The sequence below is a fragment of the Syngnathus floridae genome, chromosome 1, assembly GCF_059516105.1.
Source record: "Syngnathus floridae isolate MCC-2025c chromosome 1, RoL_Sflo_1.0, whole genome shotgun sequence".
Lineage (NCBI taxonomy): Eukaryota > Metazoa > Chordata > Actinopteri > Syngnathiformes > Syngnathidae > Syngnathus > Syngnathus floridae.
Window position 1 is genome coordinate 8,437,888 of NC_142413.1, and position 22,445 is coordinate 8,460,332.

General features: G+C 39.2%; 1 protein-coding gene across 4 annotated transcripts in view; it reads right to left on the minus strand.

The window, feature by feature from the left end:
- Window positions 1–22,445, minus strand: part of slit3 (slit homolog 3 (Drosophila)) — a 170,974-nt gene that overhangs the window by 67,444 nt on the left and 81,085 nt on the right. For 2 of the 4 annotated variants that reach the window (XM_088398680.1, XM_088398507.1), the window contains exons 5-6: window positions 20,288–20,359; window positions 9,818–9,889 (exon numbers count right to left, since the gene is read on the minus strand). In XM_088398680.1, the coding sequence (XP_088254806.1) occupies window positions 9,818–9,889; window positions 20,288–20,359 (144 nt within the window). Of the gene's footprint in view, window positions 1–9,817; window positions 9,890–17,404; window positions 17,543–20,287; window positions 20,360–22,445 lie in introns of those variants that run through there. The other 2 variants (XM_088398840.1, XM_088398590.1) reach the window with 2 other exon arrangements.

Here is a 22,445-nt window from a genome sequence, read left to right on the forward strand (position 1 = left end):
TATGATTCAAACATATTGTAATAATTTGCTGAGAGGACAAATAATTCCATTTTGATTTGAAGTTATTTTTGTTTTTAGTTTTTTAAGATTGTGTTTTAATTTTACATTTACATATAGACAAATTGACTATATATAAAGAGTAAAGGCACTTGGTGTCTGAAAATTAAGAAGTCAAATAAATGGCTGTGAAACATTTTTTTAATCATTATATTTGAATTTAAAATAGATTTTACCTATATGATATTAAATACAATGACCCAGCAGTCACAATTTGGCTAAAAGGGGGACACAAATATCTAATTGATACGTAAAATTACAACGTATGCATCACAGAGACATTTATATACATCTGATTTCACCTGAAGTGCATCCATTTAAATAAAACGAGAACATTGTGAGGTGGAAACATGAGCGAAAGCTCAACAACAATGGCAGATGGTCTAAAAATGTCAACATGATGATTTTGGGTTAATAGTGCATAAAATAGATGCACGCGTGTATGCTTGCGTGTGACTTTGGGTGACAAACTGACTGAAAGTCACCTTGCACATTGCGCCATGCAACGCTCTGCTTATGAATTATGACAGTTGCTGCTTGGCTAAAGCTACTCTGCTAAGCGTACATGCGCACGCACACACACACACACACACACGCGCGCAGTTGTACATCATCTCTTTGGCGCTTGTGGAGGAAAGTGATCATAAATTATGCAGCCGTGGCTCTTTCCCTTTTTAGGTTCGGCAGAGTCTTTGAGAGGGTTCTTAAATGCGTGCGTGTGTGTGTGGCTGTGCTACTTTGGCCAAGCGTCATGTCACGACTTCCTCCATCCATCAATGTGTCACATAGCCGAGTCCTGTCGAACTCGGTCACAAGTTGACATTTAGAGGGGTGTGGAAAATATAAAGTTATGTTGAATCAATGAATGTAGCCGGAATGAGAGTACCCCAAGAAAGAAGCTTTACTGGCATAGTAATTTTGGAATCATACGAAGAGCCGTTGCCAAGAAAATATTTCTTTTTTTTTTCATCTTAAAAACCTATGTTACTCTTGAAAAATTATGAATTTATACTTTTTTTTTTCTTCCTGGCACGTTTCTGACTTCATTCCACGAAAAACTTTGGGCTATTTTCGTATTTTGATCTTTACTGAGGCTCCACTACATCTCCATAAGGTTCTTCCCTCCTAATTGTACAAGCTTAGTTAAAAATCATGTATTCACAAAACTATTAATAATAAACCAGTGACAATTTACATATTTGATGAATGGTACGAGCCTTAAAAAACATAATTTATAACAAATGTTCCCACTACTCTTCATTTTTGAATCCCCCTATTGACAAATGGCCACCCCTGACACATTTCCACCTAGTTTCATCTGAGAACATTTACACGCAAACGGAAGACACTGTTGAAAAATGAAGGACTATTTATACGGAAAAAAAGAATTATCATCTGCTCTCATTAATCGTTGTTGTCATCGGCAAGAGAAAAACATGGAACAAGAAATTGAAAGATCAATGAAGGGAAAAAAAGAAGCATCCAATCCAACTGCTTTGGCCGTTTGAACAATGATTAATTAATCAGTTTCATATTAGAACGACGAGGCACTCTCCATCGCTCATTAGCCACACATACACAAAAACACACACGTGCACAAACAGTGTCTATATGAGTGTGTACACGCATGTATTAAAACACTCTAGGTCTCATGTGTGCCAGGGGCCTCATTGGCATGCGCCGCGCCAGCCCGCCAAGCGCGAGCTGTCCGGACTCGCGTCGGGCTCATTAGTGCGCTCGTTAGTCCGGTTATGTTAAATCGAAATTACCATTCATCATCACACGGGGAGCCATCACTTACAGACCGCGCTAACTGGATTAACCCAATACAAGACACGCGCATGCGCTCGCAGCAGAATCACATATCGCACTTTAGTTAGTTACCGGCTGTTAGCCTGGATTGCCACGCAATCGATTGATGGCTATTAGTGACAATTGCTTGGTCCTTGTGTCGCAACATTCTTGAATAGATGAATATATATACTGCCGATTTCGATTCAAAAACATGAATTGGTTTCTACTCATTGAAAGAAAATACTGGAAAAAAATGCACTATACACTATACATATAGTGCATATACAGATACAAATATATATATACACATATTTAAATATATATACGTATATATATATATCCATTACATCGATTTGAACACGATTGTTGACTTCAACCCTAAATCATAGCATGACGAATCATGTCCCAAAGTATGCAGGATGTTGTCTGGGATCCTTGGAGCGTTTTATGTTTGAGCCTGAACACAATACGGCAAATGCTTCATCTTGGTGTGCGTGTAAACGCTTGTTTCCACCATGTTGGCGTGCTCGAGGGTGCGATGGAGCGTGAAATGACAGCAACACATGGAAAGACAAACAGTCCCGCATCAAACACTTCCATCTGCGTGCGCTGACGCGACTACAAAAAGAGCAACAAGTCCAACTAACGCAAGGTGCCAAATATTCGGTTTAGTGCATGGCTACAAACGGAGGCCAGGGGCATTTATTTACTCAACCACAGATGGATGTAGGAATCTATTACCATATTGCAAATTAAGTTCAACAGTCGTATTGCTTTAAGTTTCAAGTCGAAAAACAATTTCTTTGTTTTGCTACCCACAGTTGGATATCTACAACTTGTGTATTTAAAATAATCACATCACTTTGGTTTAATAAAGTTTAGCTTAATGCTAATAAACAGTGCAAAATGCCTTTAAGGGCTAAAGAATAGTATCTCTCTGCTGTTACTCCTGCCGCACCATATTTTGGTCTTAACTACGTAATCATAGGTATTTTTATCAGCCCAGCAAAATGATATTTTGTTTAATGCACTCCATGATAAATCATTTTGATTACAAACCACAAAATGGTGTCATTTTAGCCAAAAACGCTTAATCGTCCCTGGCAGGTTTTGCCGATATGGACACTAACAATCCGACGATTAATTCCACAAACTGATTTGGCCGCCTACAAATTGGTGCCGTTTAATCATCAGGCAGTAGACCAAAAAGTCATCGCCGCATGCGAATTTCCTTTTTTAATTTTTCAACGTGGCAGCATCTTAGTCGATCTTCATCACCAAAGCGGCTCAATGCGGATATGAACACCCGGGAAAAGATGACCCTGCGCCGCTGGGATCAAGCGCACTAATCGCATCTCAATTTGCAAGCGTGAATTGATTGTGAGGCGACCGTTTAAAATGCAGCAGATTGTTGATTGAAACAGAAAGCGTCTAGAAAAACAATTCAAAAACAATAATAATCTGAGGAATAACTAATGATGCTTTAAATGGGTTGAAACAGCACAGGCTCACTATTTGGCAAACTACAGTTGTTAACAGTAGATTTATTCTAGTTCCTAGATGTAAGAATTTTGTGAAAGAAGATTTATTTCATAATGAGCTACTACCATTTATAACTGGGCTCATTATTTGGCAACAGGCGTTTGCTCAGGCTACTGAAGTGTTAAAGAAGACTTCATCTCTAAAATGTAGTTATGCACCCAAAGCATGGATGCTTTTATTACAAAGTGGTAGGCTACAATGTAAGCTTGCTATTTTACAAGCAGGAGGTAATACTAGTGTTCATATTGATGTCCATTATGATTTACAGAAGGTATTAAAAATGAAAAATAAACACTCTAATACACATGTTTAGTTATGTAAATTAAAAACCTACACCATTGGTACCTTTGTTATGAATTGGGACCGTGTAAGCTCGATATTTGGCAAGTACAGAAGTCATTCTGGATATTTTTGTCTATTACAATATTTATGTATTATGGCAGTTTTGTATTAAAAAAACAAACTAAACATTTTAAAAAATCATGTCTAAAATATTTATGTTGTATTATGGGGGCATCATGTATGCTCACTATTTGGCAAAAAGAGGTCATCCAAACTATTTTTACCAGTTTTAGATTTAGAGCAAATGTAAGTCTTAATGGATTGTGAACATTTAGCAAAAACCTGTATGAAAATTGAACTTGAAATTATAAAGTGACACCCATACATAGTGACCTGGATCTCCAGCTACCTCACAGACAGGCCACAGTACGTCAGACTAATAGACACCATCTCTGACACAGTGGTCAGCAGCACTGGAGCCCCACAGGGTACAGTGCTGGCCCCTGTACTCTTCACCTTGTACACCTCAGACTTCTGTTACAACTCTGAGCTGTGTCACATACAGAAGTACGCGGATGACACAGCCATTGTCGGGTGTATCAGGGACAACAGAGAAGAGGAGTATAGGAGCCTGGTGGGGGATTTCGCCACCTGGTGCGGTGCCAACCAACTGGAGCTCAACATCTCCAAGACCAAGGAGCTGGTCATAGACTTTGGGAGGAACGGACCCAAGCCTAGGCCCGTACTGTTGGAGGGAGCTGAGGTGGAGGCTGTGGACTCCTACAAGTACCTTGGGGTGTGGCTGGATAGGAAACTGGACTGGTCAACTCACATCAACCACCTTCACAGGAAGACACAGAGCAGGATGTACTTCCTGAGGAGACTACGTTCTTTTAACATCTGCAACAAACTCTTGGAGATGTTCTACCAGTCTGTGGTTGCCAGTGTCCTGTTTTACACCGTGGTGTGCTGGGGCAACAGCACATCCAAGAAGGACACCTCCAGACTGGACAAACTGGTCAGGCGAGCCGGCTCTGTGATCGGCAAGAAGCTGGACTCACTGGAGACAGTGGCAGAGGCAAGGACACTGAAAAAACTGTTGGACATTATAGACAATGTCAGTCACCCTCTGCACACTGTCATCACCAATCAGAGGAGCCGGATTAGTGGGAGACTGCTCCTCCCCAAATGTAGGACTAACAGACTGAAGAACTCCTTTGTCCCCCAAGCCATCAAGCTGTTCAACTCCTCACTGGGGGGGAGGAGGTGACATGGACATGAACAGGGACATGGAGATACTTGTAATAACTGTACACATTCACATCAATATACAATGTGCAATTTTCCCATTCCATTCTATTTACTACATTGTCATCATTTGTGCAATTACTTTTTTTCACACTGTCCAATAATAACACATGGCAATAATACATGGCAACTACTGTGTAGTGTTTTTACCTCCCTCAATCTTCTTACCTAATTTATGTTTTTGCCTCTTTTGCATTTCATTTGCTAATTTTTGCACTGTGTATATTTCTGCATGTTTCTGTATATTTTTATCTCTTATATAGTTTTTTTTGTATATTTTGTATTTACTGCTACTGGACACAGAATTTCCCTGAAGGAGCAATCCCAAGGGATTAATAAAGTTGAGTCTAAGTCTAAGTCTGTATGCTCTCTATTTGACAAGAAGATCATTCTGGCGGTTCTTATCTAGAATATATAAAAGAGCAATTATAAGTTGTAGTAATTTTATTATATAGCTATTCCATAACAGATAATTATTTTATTTATTATCTTATTTATTTATTGCAGTGTTTAAATTAATTAAAACACTAATAACACTAATTAAAAATCATGCATGTAAAATGAAGGTCTGCTCCCTGTAGATACATGTCTGCTCACTATTTGGCAAGCAGAAAGTCATGCTTGCTAATGTCATCTTGTGCCAAAATAGATGACTGCTTTGAATGTAATCCAAAATGTAGAATTGTATTGCAAACACTCATTTTACACACGGAGAGTGAAATAATTAATTTGTGAAGATTTTATGAATTCCCACCAAATTCCTGCCAATGCGCATTATATTTTAACATATACTCATTTTACACATGAAGTGTGAAATAATTAATTTGTGAACATTATTTTTTTGTATGAATTCCCATATTTAAATGTTGAATAATCAAGCCACGTCCACACCGGTGTGCAGTTGTTCATGTGAGTCATGGTAATGTCGTGGGATTAGTTTCTTTTAATTAGCCACTGATTTTGTGAGCATTTTTATCTTGCAGACGAGTCAGAGTTTAATGTGTTCCTGTTGGGCATGAAAATGAATTGTTCTCTAGCTACATTTATTAATATTCGTGAGAAACAGCTTTCGCTGCCGATGTTTGGCATTTCACTTGTGTGTTTGGAAGATGCTCTTATGAAATGTCAAAATATTTAGAATCTTTCTGGTTTTAAAGTAGAAGCAGTATTGATTATTTTTTGAATTTCCATAGAGAGAGAGAGAGAGAGAGACTTTGATAAAATTCTTGGATTATGGAAATAAGGGGTGTTGGGTTTGCCTCTCTCTCAATATAGCATCGGGCTGAAGGATTACAGCAAAAGAAATAAATATATAAATAATAAAACCATGTATCAATCTTAATGTGCAAAAATTGCCTTGAGCCCAACGATTGGCTATTGGATCATGATTGTGCATGTTTGATTTATTGAGTGTTCGGTATTTGCATTTTAAAGCTTTTCTGACCAACAAAAAGTTTTGTTTCTTTTTAAACCATTTGTGACTCTTACCAGTATGTCCAATATTAAATTCCATAAAATCAATATAAAATATTTATGATATTCCCGATTCATTTATCAATCACAACGTCTGCCCTAATCAGCATGTCTCTTCCTCCTCCTCCTCACAAGCAGCAAGCTTGTGCTTCTAAAGGCAAGATTATGATTTCTTTAACCTCTGAATGGCTGATTTTTTTTCAACAAATTTCAGGGGGAAAGGCCTAAGTTTGGCATGTGGCCGGCAAGTAAAAAGTTATCCGACCAAATTTAAAGGTCAGCAACCATGTGGCAATAGTAGCCAGCTATTGTTGCAGTAAATGCGCAATATAGGTGGCGATGTGATCAGGTGACCAAAAAACATCAATTCATCAATGAAAAGAAAAGACGTTGAGACAATAAAAAGCGGAGAAGTATCAAAACATGACAAGCAAGTCATTCAAAAACAAAGACAAAAAGAAAGCGTGGAGAGAAGAGATGGAGGATCACAGGGAGGAAGGAGGCAAGCCCGCATTCATTATTAATGAAACAAATGTCTGACTGACTGACTCAATTTGAGGCTTGGCTGTTTCCACACCAGCGAGGTGTCACATTGACTTACAGTGACGATGAAGAGGAGGGAGACGAGAGCCTTACCTCAGTCCCATTCGTGTTTTGTAAACTGATTATTCATTACGTTCGCAACACTATGGATACACAACGATTGTGAAATTCTGCTTGCCAAATAGTGAGCCCACGGTTAGTGTCATTAGGAAAACATTTGATCTTAGGGGCCACCTTTGATTTTTAAAACAGACAGATGGGGGGGGCAGTTAATTTGTACGAGGTTTAAATAATGAATTGCTTTTCTGTATGGTGGCAGGCGCCTCTCATTACAACATGGGGTTGTTTGACAGATCCAATTAGTAATTAATCTTTAAAAAATAAATCATGGTTGTTAATGCCAGTCCCGATTGAAGTTTACTGTCAAAGTAAACCTAAAATAAAGACGTTGCGTATTTGAAAGAACCACATAGCCTTTGCTAGTTTAATATTAAATGTTCCATAGGCACACACTAAGGAACAAATATTTGAACCAACACATGAAGACAGACGATAAAAACACAGTTTACTCCTAAATTCTTCATACTCAGTAATAACTAATATTACTGCTGTACTGAAATACAAGAGAGGAGCTGAGTCTCTCTGATGGATGGATGGATGGATGGATGGATGGATGATTTCCTCAAAACACATTTGTTGGAGGGATGGGATAAAAAATTTAAAAAAGCTAGTTATATTCATTTCCATCCCAAACACCACTGTAATCCAAAATAATTAAAGAAATACTACAACAAAAAATATATTCCTCAAAAAAGGGGGGCATCAATTATTCAGTTGCTGTCTATTAGGGATAGGGCCCTGTCTCGCACACTCATGAATATTGCTGCCATTACTGTACTACTTTTATTCTTTTAAAAAAAAAAAAAAAAAAAAAAAAAAAAAAGGCGACAGGTGAAATAAAATACAAAAACTGCAAACACGTACCCTCGTATTATTTCAAACTGTAGTCACACTTTGGACCACTTGGACAGGACAGATGGACATGCATGTGTGTGCGTGCACCTGGCTTTGTTAAAACGTCACACCAGGGTGACTAAAGTGTGTGTCCCGTCCTGCCTTCTGCTGTGTATTTACAGTGCATTGTAAATTCCGCCGTCAAGCCTCTTATGAATTGCTAATGTCCCTCACCAGCCACCATCACTCTCCTCCGGGATCAAAAGTCAGCAACCAAATGGTGGACGCTCTGGCTTCTCATAAGCATCCTGGCTCGGTTTTCATCCAGGCTCCTGCACACCCGAGTATCGAACAGTTTTCACTGGAAGCCTTGACGCTCTTTAATCATTTATGTGAGCACATTAGGAAGCGTCATACTGCACCATCAACGCCACGACTGCGAGCGACGCATGGCGACGGATAGCGACAATTAACGACGGATGGCTGAGTGGACCATGTCGCAAGTGCATAAAATGATACATCGGATACCATTAGACAGATTAGAATTCCATTTTCAATTTAGCTTCCGCGCCTCAAATTTCATTGCACTTTGCGACTGTAGGGGGAGCCCAGGAACTACAGAATGAGTTCTTCCCATTTGTTGCTTTAACAAAATACCCTGTGGTCTCAGATTGGATGAGGGCAGTGATTTTTCACAGGGAAACTGCAAAACTCAAACACACCAGTCGGACATCTTATCCAAGTAGGCTAGCTAGCAAAGAAGTGGAACGCCACAGCCAAATGGAAATTTGAATTTAGCAACATGTTCAGCTAATGCTAGCATGTGGAATGTTACAATTATACTACGAAATATTAGCGAAACATCACCTAAATACATTTTAATAATTGTCTATATTAATAATTATAAATACAACAAATATTACATCAAACTCAACTTCTATTTCCTTTAAAAGTAAAATGCTAAAAATCTAAAAATAATCATTATTAAGCGACTGCCATTGTTTTTCAGCACAAGATTTTTGAGAGTGAAACACTAAACAGAAGTACACCCCTAACTTCCACTAACGACCCAAGCTAAACTTAAACATACAAAGATCTTACAAAGACCTATCACTTTGACATACTTCCTTGACACCGATTACTGCTGTCCTGTCAGCGGTTTACTCTCCTATTGGTCTTTGACGTCATTTTATGATTTGTGGCAATTTCATTCTGAAAGTGGAAGCACCTGATTATGCCAACGAAAGATCTAAATCAATTATCTTCACCTAGAATTTATTGCTAAATCTTCCATGGGTGACGTTGACTGTCTCCATACCAACCACCACAATTCAAACATATTCATCGAGTCGCCAAATCAGAGTTTGTATCCTCCCGCCCCCTCCCGCCCCCTCACGCCCTGACATCCACTCCTCTGCATCCTCTCTTTCTAATTTACAAGTTTTATCAGCAGCTCCAACTTTTCATCGCAAGTGGCAACACACTGCCTGCAGACAAATGAGCCAACGCTTGAGCAACACACAAATACAACAACTTTCTCATAAAATGTCACGAGCAATGTAAAAATGCAAAGCTATATAAAAAAAAAAAGAACATAATCCCACTGGAGTGCCTGAGGTGCACATTTTTGCATGCCAGAATATTCAAGTTTGTGCGAGTGCATGCGTGAGATGTGCATCAAGGATGCTCTCCTTGACATGCACATTTAAAAAAAAAAAAAAAAAAACTTAGACATGCAATATTTTCCAGATGATTCACTTAGACACTTATTAAAGTGAAGAGGAAGATACAAATGAAGACGGGATGAAGGTTGTGACCTGTAAGATGAAAGATGGAGGAATACGATTTTTTTTTTTCTACTTACAGAATCTCCAGATCGCGGAGTGCTCGGAAAGCCCCATCTTCAATGCAGCTGATGTGGTTGCTGTCCAGTTGCCTACACACACAAACACATATGCACACACACACACACACACACACACACACAAACACACACACACACACACACAGAGTCAAGGTCCGCTAAGGGGGGAGGAGGGACTACCAAAAAAAAGGCGTGAATAAGTGTGTGAGGAGGAGGAGGAAACGGGGAGGTGATACCTCAGTAGTGAGCTCAAAGTATCACACCCTACACACACACGCATACACACTCTCTCACGTACACACAGCGGAAGGGATGGCCGCTCTCACCTTGGCACCGTGATGTGTGAGCCGCCCCGAGGAGGAGAAGAGGAAAAAGGAGAGCCGGCGAGGAGGAATAGAAGTGGCCAAACGGCCGACGTGGCGGCAGCCTATCACCTGCTGCCTCGCTCGCCCGCCAGATGGGGGGGGGGAGAGAGAGAGAGGTAGACGCCCATAGAGAGAAAGAGAGCGGAGAAGAGAGAGTGGGGAGGAAGTGCCCACCCTTCTTGTCGCTTCTGTAAATATTAATGGCATTTTCCTCCTTTTCCTCCTCCTCCTCCTCCTGCTGCCAATGTCATCTTTTATTCTTTCTTTCCTGTGTGTAGTGAAAGAGGGAGTAATTTCATTACATTAGGCCGGCCAATCCATTAAGGGCCTTTTACCGGCTCTGTCACTGAAACAATTTCATTAAAAGCAAAGCCGCCGTAAATCAACTGGCAGTCACGACTTCCTTCCTCCCAAAAACACAGCCAGTCTACGCCTCATTGGCTAAACTCCCACATGGAGACCCCCCCACCCCCTTCACCGCCAATGCCCCCCCTAGCCCACTGTCATACATCCTTGGCTTTTATTTTAATTTGCTCTTGGTAGACGCTGTCGGTCCCGACCGCCACTTTCCTTCCTTCTACATCAATCGGTCTAACTGTGAACCCAACAAACCCAAAAACCTTCTAATTCCTTCATCCTTTCTTTGATTGAAATGATCTTTACTTGGGAAACTATGATAGATCGAGGTAATTTAATGGTACTGATCCAACTTCTGTGTAAGTTAAAAAAAAACAACAACTAACAAATACATTTCCAGATTGTGAGAGGTTTCGGCCAGATGCCGACAATATATTGTTGCAGCTCAAATCCACTTTTAAGATCGTTGTAGTTGTATTTAATTAACATTTGAGCAAGCCATGGTTCAAGTGAGATTGAAATACTTGTATACTAAACAATACAAGATTGTTTTTTCAGTCAACTATGTATAGATTTTGCCAAGAAATGTTACATATATGTTGCATGTTGGTTGTTTTTAAGATAAGAGCTAGCTAGTGTGAGCTGTCAAGTCTTTTTGCTAACTCTTGTCGACTTGCAAGTTGAGAAAAACAATGCAGCTTATTTTGAAAAAGTCCAAAAAGTACAGATTTGTTTTCAAATGTAGGGAGCCAAAGTAAAACGTTAGAGGGATATACTCGTAACGGTTGTGGCAAACCGACCCCAACAAATCCCCCAAATACTCGCATCCATTCACTTTCTTGTTTTACGTTTACTTTCAAGCATCTAACCTCGTCCATTTATCCGCTCTTCCCTTCCACCTTCCCTTGTCCTCGTGCTCAGTGGACAGACATGTGCCACTAAAGCGGTCCTCGCAGTTGGGTGTGTGTGCCCATTTTGTCTCCTTAGTGGGCATCCTTAGAGGCATGTCACCACGGCAACAAGTGGGCTGGTTTTTAACAAAAGATAGATCTTTTTTTTCTGACTACTAAAAGCTGTGTATTTTTCTAAATTAAAAGGGCTGCACGAATTATTTAATTTGATTGTATTAAAGGCAAAGCAACATGTCAAATTAACTAATCTCTGTACATCAAATCGAGATAGGACCATCTCTGTTGCTCGGTTTGTTTGTCCATTAGTAGGATTAGACTAACCCAACCTTGATGAACATTTGCTGCGTGGGCCAAACATCTGGTTGACACAGTTGAACAAAACACATCATTGTGTTTTCAGTAAAGGTACACGCTCATTTTTTAAGAGTGCGCATCATGGGCCATAAAAAGCTTTGATTTGCAGCGACTTTGCATTTTACACATACGCTATGTCCATCTACTCGCCAGCTGCTGGCGGTTAACACTTGGTGCCGATTCACTTTGGACCCAGATGGAAACATAAAAAATGTTTTTAAAAAAAATTGGTGCCTACAGGCCAACATTGGACTCGCAACATTTGCATCACTCCTCAGGGTTAGCAAAGAACGTACACGTCAAGCAGTGCGTCACGGCGTGGAGTGTACAACATAGCGTATTATAAATTGTTTTGGTTTTGTCTGGTAAGAATAATAGTGTGTAATGAGATATTTAAGTTGACTCGTTTCCCGATTCAATACTGGCTGAGCAGAACTGTGTACTTTGAGATTTTTTTTTTAAATGTAAAGTGCACTATAAATATAATTTATTATTATTATTATTATTACTATCAATAACATAGATAGGTGAAGAATGTTGTTCCTCTGGTGTTCATCCAGTGCATTCTACAGTTTGCACGAGTGTGGTCCAGCGGTATGTTCATCTCCAGTATGCGCTTCAAAGACTGGTTTCATTTAGGGGGCAAGCAGGAAACCCACAAAGCTCGTCTTATGATCCTCTTAAGATGTGAATCACCTACTGAGAAACTCAGCACCTCTCATGAAGTCTAACAAAGTCTTATCAGATCAACTGCCGAGCGTCTCCCGGCGAGTTGTCTTTATCGCATCGTCAACGCGTGGGATCACACGACTCTCCAGTAATATCACGTTGCCAATTTCTCCGGGAAATAAGGACTAAGTTGAAGACTGGCATCGGAGGCCACGTTCCTCCTTCCGCGTCCTCACTGAGGGTAAATGGTTTCATCATCTGCGATATGATTGAATTCCTCCGACAGCTTTGTTCACCAAGCACCCTGATTAGCAGTGACATGATTGCTATCAGTCTGCAACGAGATGGTTCTTTGTGGAAAACTGTGTGTGTGCGTGTGTGTGTGTATTGATGTTCGTCACAGGGCAAAGACTGGGAACCAAAATTTAATTTCTTTCCATATAATTAGTGTCCTTAATCATGTCTATTATGAAGCCTATTGGCAGACTGATTCAGTCCTTCCCTTTGCTACCATCTGGTGCGCACACGCACGCACGCACACACACACACACACACACACACTCGCACGCACAAACTTTTCTGCTCCATCTGCAACCGCCGCAGACTGATGGACCAAGGTTGCCCATCTATGATAAATTGGATCAACAGAGCAAAAGGGGACCTCATTTTAGTAGCTATGTGGAGAGTCCATTCTTTCTATAATTTAGAAGGATTTAGTACCAAAAGCAAAATTAATGACAATCTATTAATTAGTAGGAAATTTAATTAGCTTACTTGGTAAATGTTATAGTAAAAGCCCACCGCATAGTTCAGGCGCCGGGCAGAACAGCGGTCTAGTGGTTGTAACGTGACATTCATGTTATGTCCATTGAATCACATTTCTACCAATGGGATCACAGTGAAAACAAACAGATTGGATAGATCAGGTCAAGGTGAGCCTGACGTCATTGAAATCTGCTGATCCATAACATGAAACTACAGTAAAAGTGTACCTCTTCAGTGTAAATCCCAGAGATGGGATCAAGTCGCATGAATAAATCTGTAGATTTCGAGGCTTAACCTTAAAAGTTTTAAATCAGTCTTAGCTGTAGTATCTGGTTTACAAAAAAGAAAGAAAAAATGCCTGAAGAGGTCAAATAATAAAATCAGTAGACGAGTTATCTAATTTGCATGTACAACACTTCATCATGTCTCAAGTGAACTCAGTAGTCTTAAGCTTCCAACTCTTTTTTTTTTTCTTTTTCTAAAGCAAATTGACATTCAAAGTGTCATTTTCATTCTCTTATTTTCCATTTCAGACTGCAAGACAGCTAACTTAGAGATTGTATAGAGGAGTCAGAGCTCTGCAGGCTGGTCCCCCAACATCATGCCAAGTCAGCATTTGGCTCTCGGGCCAAACGAGCCTCATCTGCAATAAAATCATCACCGTGCACCCCTGTGAACAGCACATCGGTTAAAAGCCGAGGCGCGTGCAAAGCGCATCCATATCATACCGCAAGATGAGCGAGCAGCTATAACTTGACGAGCGAGGATGAAAACCAACATTCCGAGCAGGCTTGATAGACTTTTTGGCTTTAATGCAATGAATGCATATACAGCACGGGAGGTATTGGCTTGCAAATAATGAGCCCTCCTTATTGTTACACAGAAGGAGGAAAATGTGAAGTGATACTGGGCTAGCAGAGGCTCTTTTAAAACTCAAGATGAGGGGGGATAAAAAGTGGACCGAGACAAGTCAAGCTCAAGTTGCAATAAGGCATTCTCGCCTGTCCAAATTACAGAAGTTGTGGAAACTCTCAAGATGAATATCCCATCCAGGACAGCGGGACCTCCAAGGCTAAAAATAATCTGTTATGGAAAACTAGCTCAGATTTGTTTGTCTTTAGAAACAGATTTATCAATTCAGGAAAGATAAATATTTGACAAAAATAAAATATTTTTATCCAGAGTCAAAATTAGCATGGTTGGGCTGGAGGTTTTTTCGCTGCTCGAGATGTAGCTAATCTGAAACAGACTACAGCTACATCAGAACAGTTTGAGATTAGTCACAAGATTATGTCTTGTCATGTCTGGATTTTCAAAAAAACACATTCAAATTTGCCACCTCTAGAGCACTATAAAGAAAACAGCTTCACATGAGCTCTAGTTTGAGATTAGCTACATAAAAAAAGTGCCAAAAAAACAGCTTCAGATTGGTTTTCTGGAAAAAAAAAAAATTCAGATATCAGCCCCATCTAGATCTCTGAAGAGAAAATTGCTTTAGATTAGCTACTGTATGTACAGAGCCCTGAAAAGAAAACTGTAGACATCTATTAGGGTGCTAAATAAATAACAAAACTTTTGGACACAGGCTGCATCTAGACTGTGAAAAGAAATTTGCTTTGATTCGCTACTGCATGTTCAGTGGTCCGAAATAAAAACTGTTAGATATTAGCCGCAACTAGAGCGCTGACTTATAAACAGCTTCAGATCAACTATGTCAGACAACTAGAAAATTACTTGCGATAAACAACGGATAGAAAATTTCACGAGATAAACGATGTCAAACATTCCCAACAGAACACGTCTTAGCCACATCCAGAACACTCGAGAGAAAACAGACTGAGATTTTATCATCTGTTTCTGCTAGGCAATAAGCAGAGACTTTAATGCCAATTATGAATGATTTATGTCTTTTTGTACAATAGATCAAATCTTCCCCACAACATTGGATAAATCCAACAATGAGAGTGCCACACAACACCCAGGTGAGAAGTGTGTGCCCATTCCCTTCCAAAACGCCGCAGCCATAATTCAGACAAACGGCCGTCCTGCACTGCATTGTGGGTAGGGGAGCGTGAAGTGTGCAAGTAGAGATAGCCCAGGATAATGTAAAGGAGGACAAAAGTAAATAAGAAGAGCCGACAGTTGTATTGTTTGAAGAAATGCCGCCTTGTGTTTTGGTTACATAGCCAAAAGGTGCGCTTGTGTTGTAATGTCGAGCCTGGGTGAACTCAGCGGGGAGGAAACGAAATTCAATTTGATCAAATGACAAAAAAAAATACATCGAAGGGAAAAGAGTGGAAAATGGAAAACAAGGAACGCAATGAAACCATGATGGTGCATTGGATAACGTGTGTGTGCGTGTACTGAGGTTTAATGTTGGCTGTATGAAACAATGGCCGCTTATCTGTGCTGTCTGTTGTCATACAATATCTTTGGTCCATCAAGTTCACCACCACGAAGAGTATTGCAGTTGAACTCAAGTCAATAATAATAATAATAACAGTAACATTACTAAACTGCATCCTAATGAATAACTTATGAACATATAAATAGTTTAATTTGTTCCATGACTACAATCATGTCAAAGTATCTTTCCCAATCTAAATAAATGGAAATGCCATTAATTTGTTCCAGTATCCCTTAAAATGATATTTTCATGAAAATAAAGTAACACTTTATTTGACTTTATAAAAATATATACTAAAGTCGCTGACAGTGGAGGGCTACTCATCTGACTTGTGTGCTGGCAGCATGGGATAAATTCCCAGCCCTTGCATTTTCATTACTTGGGTATGTCAAATAGGTAATTTGGCATTTACTCAAGTAATATATAGTATCACTATCAAAAGGAAAACACATTTTGGAAAACAGATATGCAGAAATAAAATAGCAGTGGCAAAGCTTCCATGTGTTAGATTTTGAAAATAGGGTCATGCATAGCAAAAGAGTACAATTTGTCAGAACTTTTAGCACAATTTGACTTTATGTTCAGGGTCACACAAGTATCCTCAACGCAGCCTCTCCGAAAATAGTTCAATGTTAAGTGTGATACGCATTTGCATCAAGAGCAAAGCTTTGGGAGAATTCAACGTGTTGAATGGAAATTGCAAATCTTTCTAAGCGGAACAAGGTCAATTTAAGCATGATATTAATATTCCTCATTATTGTTGTTCGAGGTCAAAATAGGTTTTTTTCATAAAATATGAATATCATGTAAATAAAGCATTTGTACAACAAAGTTGAGGCAAATAATTTAGTAAATTTAACAAATTAGTCTAATTAGCTTCCCCAACACAAAAAAGTAGGGTTCGATTCGACACACACAAAAAAATTATTTGAAATGAGTTATGTCTTGACCGTGAAATAATGCAAAACTGAAATCAATCATATCATTGACCAACTTAGTATTAGCTTCACAAACATAACTGCCAGGTTGTTCTCCAGCAAAGCAGCTGATTTGAGAGCAAAGGGTTGAAGCGCAGTAAACAGAATCAAATGGGAGCATGGCCACTGGGCAGCAGGATGGAGGGAAAATGGGAGAACGACAGCGCCTGAGAGAGTTCCCGTATTAACGGGAACAAAGTGGTGGACGGCGCTACCTGCAGCCACCAGCAAAGTGAAAAAGAGACACAGGAGAAAATCAATGGAGTGTCCACCAGGGACAGAATGTCATGGAGGTTTTTTTCCCCCTTTGCACTCCTCCCCATTTGCTGGCCTAATGGAGGACTGGAGCCTCTTTTTTATGGCCCCAGTCACCTTGGCTAATCGAGAGACGCAGGGAGAAGCCCAGTGGAGGGACAATTTCTAGGGATGGCAGCATGAGGTGCAAAATGGAAAAAGCATTTTCTTCTTTACAAATCAAATGACTTGACCGGGCAGAAAGAATAAGAGTGATTAGCATCTGCATTCTAATTAATACCAGGCCGGATTCTAGCAATTTTGATGTAAAAAAAATCATTAAAACCAGAAATACATATTTATATAATATGCAAATATCTCATACCATTAATGTATTATATATATATAAAATCATGCACACATTTCACACACACAGTAACACTCACAAATTCTCACACACTCATCCGCACATGTGCACACCCCCACACATGCTCTCGCTTACACACGCGTGCACACAGTGCTGTGTAGACATTTTGAGGTCCATTTACCATTAAAGTCATCATCCCCGGTGGAGCTTGGCTTCCAGCATGAATTTACAGCAGTCTTGGGGAGAGACGGCAGACACGGCGGGCCGGTTTCTCACGAGGCCCTTCACATCGGCACAATGAAGGCTTTTATACATCTTGATTATCCAAAGAGACCCGATGCTTTATAGGCTGTCATAAATCTTCATTTGAATACAGTAAGGTGCTGATAATAAGCAGATGGAAGCCTACGTTTTGTTGGAAGCCTTCACTTCAACACACTACACTGGAGTCCCTTTTGTGATGACACCACAAGATCGAACCCCACATCCACCAAATGAAACTAATGAGGGTGTGTCTTATGTCAAGTTAAAAAAAAAAAGACTGATGCCCACAATCCCATTTGACCAAACGTCTTTCCTCCGACATATGTAATGATGATTTATTCTCCCGCATGATGCCATCCATTCTTATTTACAACCCTCCATCCTATTTAAATCGATCAATAGTCTGTACATTTTCTATATGTATGCATAAATATTGTCAAGATCACCATTTTTGTACAGACTCGTATAATGACAAGATCATCAAAAATGTCATTTGGGTGCTGCTGGATGATAATCTATTCTTTTAATCAGCCGAGATCACTTTCTGCCAGGGGGGTTAATTTATTGTACCATGAATGGGAAGCAGCCACAATTGTACATATACATTTTTAGGAACACCATGATGTTGTGGTTCATTCTCTTATCATCACATGGTGACCCTCTCTCTTTCTAGACCAAACCGAGTGTTTTGAAAGGGATCATCATAAACAATTTTCACTTCATTAGCTCAAAAACTGTAATTTATTTACAGGACTGCAACTAACGTCTGTTTGTTCATCTCGGACAGTGGCCAATGAAATACTCGTTTACAACCACATCATTATTTCTCTATGTAGTTTTTGTGATTGTTTTGTTTATTGGTATGCTCTGGAATGTTTATGATGCCACAATAACGCAATAAAGGTTGTCAAACACTAACATTTGCATCAAAATAAACAAAGCAAGACAACAAAGTCCCTTAAGCTAAATGGTAATTACTGTGATCTATTTTTTACAGTGCGATGTTTCCACACATAAAAAAACACAAGCGATATTTATTTAGTTTTTTGGGGGGGGGAAGGGTGGGACGGATTAATGTCATTTCCATTCATGTGAAGGGTAAAAGATGCTTTGAGAACAAATTCAACGGGACTCTCAAGGTACCATGCACGGTTTATACTTTTGTGAATTTTATTTTGGAGTGGTGCCAAATGAAGCAATGGAGCCTTCAAATCCTTTTAAAAAAAATATCATAGCTTTCTGCGATGGAAACCAAAATAAAATGACAGAGTACGATTTAACAAATATCTCTCAGTATAGTTACTTAACGCTAAGAAGAGGATTGGCTAAAAAGATTGGGGGTTTCGACAAATAATGGGGTAAAAATTCCCAACAAGTATTTTACAAATACATTCGTAAAAGCCCCACGACAAATATGATGTAGACTGGGCACAACTAATGATTCCCAACCAGATAGGCAATTTGGTACCAAGTCACATGGATTTTTGAAAAAAAGAAAGAAAAAAAAAATCTTATAATCTGGTGCACCCACCTGTGCCTCTATATACACATACAAAACAACTCTGCTGGAGTTCCAAACTCAAATCAAGGCAGAATATCCAGAAACAGCTGCATAAAAACAAATATCGAGATTTTCTGACAAAGTGAAACTCTTGAATTGTCGTTTAACCTAAGATTGGTCAAACAGAAAAAAAATTCAGGGTCTCCTGCTAATTCCAACAACTACATTCAATGTAATGGTAAATTGTATTTCAATCACACACACACACACACACACACACACACCCATGCGCACGTACACACACAACCTTTTCCATTCAAGTACTGACAACATTGTTTATTGCCAAAAGTGCCAATACCCCTTTCTGCACCAGGTGTGATTGATTCGTTGTTATTGATGAGCGGCATGGATTGGGCAGCCTATCGATCAGGCTATTGGTGATTAGGCTGTCATGAATAAAAGACAAGTCGCTATTGAAGATTTTTTTTTTTTTAAAGGACCAAAACATCTTGAGCTGATTTAAACGAGAAGAGGTTAAAAGAAGAATACCAAGATGGTGATTACGAGTGAAGATGAGGAGGTGGCAAAGAGGTGATGGATAACATGTTTGTAACAAGCAACAAACAATGCAGAGCTAGAAAATGTGTTGGAAAGCTTTCACACAAGCAACACTCGGATGATACCTGACGGTTGGCAAAATACACAGAATGTTATTGGAAAAATGCTGACAGATAGAAGAGCTGTATTGTTTTAGCATTTTAGTATCACCGGTGGGATCTGAAATATTTCGAAACATAATGTGATTGCGATTTAATATGCAATTATTTTTCCAAGGTCTTCTTCCTATGTATTTTTTAAACAAACGCAATAAATAAATGATATTATAACATTGCCCAAACACTTAATAAATTATTTATGATGGTAAAGGTTTGACTGTTTTGAATTATTTCCAATGTACCAAAACAGATTAAGGTCAACCTCAATCATTCCATTGTACATATCTTCATCATGTATGATGTACAACATTATCATTCCTGTCAGAAGGAGCTGTTTATGAAAGCGATATAGAAATATTTAATCCCGCATATCAATGTAGCATTCAGCTGAAGTGAAAATATTTGAGTTGCCTTAGAAACACACTCGCTCCATTTTCCACATGTTAAGAATGTCACATTTGATGTTAGCATTCATCAAGGATAAAAGTCACACGTGTTTGTCCTGGCTCAGCTCACCACAAATGGGGTTTTGTGAAATAATAAAAATGACAAGACGGGAAGTCAGGGGAATATTTGCGCTTACAGGTTTTTGACGTTGGTGATTCCTCTGAAGGCTTTCCTCGGCACCGCCTGGATCTGGTTCTCGCTCAGGTCTCTGGGGGTGGAAAAGAACAAGAGAGGGACAAAGGCTATGAGCTCCAATGATGAACCAGACCACAAGCAGTTGGCAACACAAAGCCAACGGAACAAAGCAACAGACGGATGGTATGACATTTATGATGACATGCAAATCGCCTCAAAGCTCAAAGACTCAATTGGAATTGATCCTGGTGTTATATGTGGGACTGTAAAGCTCGCCCATCGTGGGTTCAAAACACACACATTCCGCTGCAAGAAAAAAAGTAAAGCCCTCACTGATTTCTATTTTCCACATTGACTTTGGCTCACTGCGTCCAACTTACGACATTTGTAATGAATATGTACACTCTATGAGCCAGAACATATGTGACATGACGCGACGGGCAGCCGTTACCTGCGTCAGCGTGACGGCAGCCGGAGCACAATGAGATGAGACAAAGGGGGAAAAGAAATGCTTCAGATGAGCTAATTGGAACGTTACTGCGGTCGGACGACGGAAAATATATTTTTCATACTGTCAGCTACAACTATCGTAAATGGTGAGAACCAGTTCCTGGCATGTACGACACGTGCGGGCTCACTGGTCAGCAATGGCATCATACATTTGGAAATAATTACAGATGTATTTTATGATTAATGTTAGTTATTGTTTGTGTCTCTTTGTAGAGTAATACTATTAGTTGTATGGGCGATGTACATGATTACATCAAGTTAGGAATTGGAACATTTCTGTGAGCTTTCTGTATTATGATGCTTTGGGGTTTTTTTTAAGTTCAAAGCAAGACTAACACAAAAATCACTGTCACTTCTTATCATATGAAAAATAAATGATATGGTTAAAAAATTAGTATGGTTAAACATTTAGCCATTGAAATTACAATCCGATTCTGGTCATAAAACATTACTAATATAGTGAATATACTTGTAAAGTATTGCAATTTATTTTGATTTGTGTAATTTAAGATTTTTGTATTTCCTTTGTGACTTTAATTTCTCTATTGCTGCTGTATTGATTTTGCGGTATAGCTACATTTGTATACTTGCACATTATGTACTGAACTAAAAATCAAACTTTCAACCTAACCCAACATTAATATTTAACATCATTACATGAGAAGACAGTCTTTTTTTTAAATTGGAGTCAGCCATCCCTCTTAACTGCAACACGTAAGAGGGAGCACGACATTGGCCTCCCTTCATTGGCTGCCTCTGAATATGTTGTGCGAATTGAGCGCTTATTTTAGAATTTGATTTTAATGTTTCTTTGTTACGATTGCATTGTTTTTCATGTATGTTATATTTAACAGTTTGACTTTTATTTACATTAATAAAACTTTGTTGTATGGCTAAGCGTAACTTGGGAGAGGGATTTGGTCCAACATTTTGTTTTTGTTGTGGGTTTGAATGTTCCCCTCTCTGGCTACGTCTTGATGCGGAAACCGAATATGCGGTGCATCAAAGTTGCTAACTTGTCGGTCTGTATACGCGCCATTGCAGGCAGCATGAATGAACTTTGACAAGCTGGAATGGAATTGTGTTGTATTAATGCGCAACCTGGCCGGGATATATCGTATATGCACTTTCCATTTGTTTTGGACTTGGCTCATTTACAAAAAGGCGGTTTTCTTTCTTTTCTTCTGCCTGACATTTTGATTGAGAAAATAGAAACATACGTTCCGGGCTCTGTCGCTTTCGATTATCCGTCACACAGTCATTGTTTATCTGCGTTGCGAACTACACGTACATATCTATCATGGGTGGGAGGTTTCCTGTGATTTGCATCCCACTGTGGAACCAAATGCAATCAAGAGAAAGAAACCAGGCATGATAAGTTGCGTCTTCATAGGATTTCCATGTACAATATTTCAAAGCTTTGTTTTGAATCCATCATGTTTAGATTATTTAAAGCAGATTTTGTGTCAAAGAAAATGATCAGATGGGGTGATGCTAGATGAGTGATTGACAACAGAGGTCATTTTATCTTCAATCAAAATAAAAATAATAACATATGACCAGTGTTGTACCATATTTTGGACATATTGTGAGCGCACATTTTTGCTTTGTGAACATTTTGGCGCCAATAAACAGTTTTTGAATTTTTG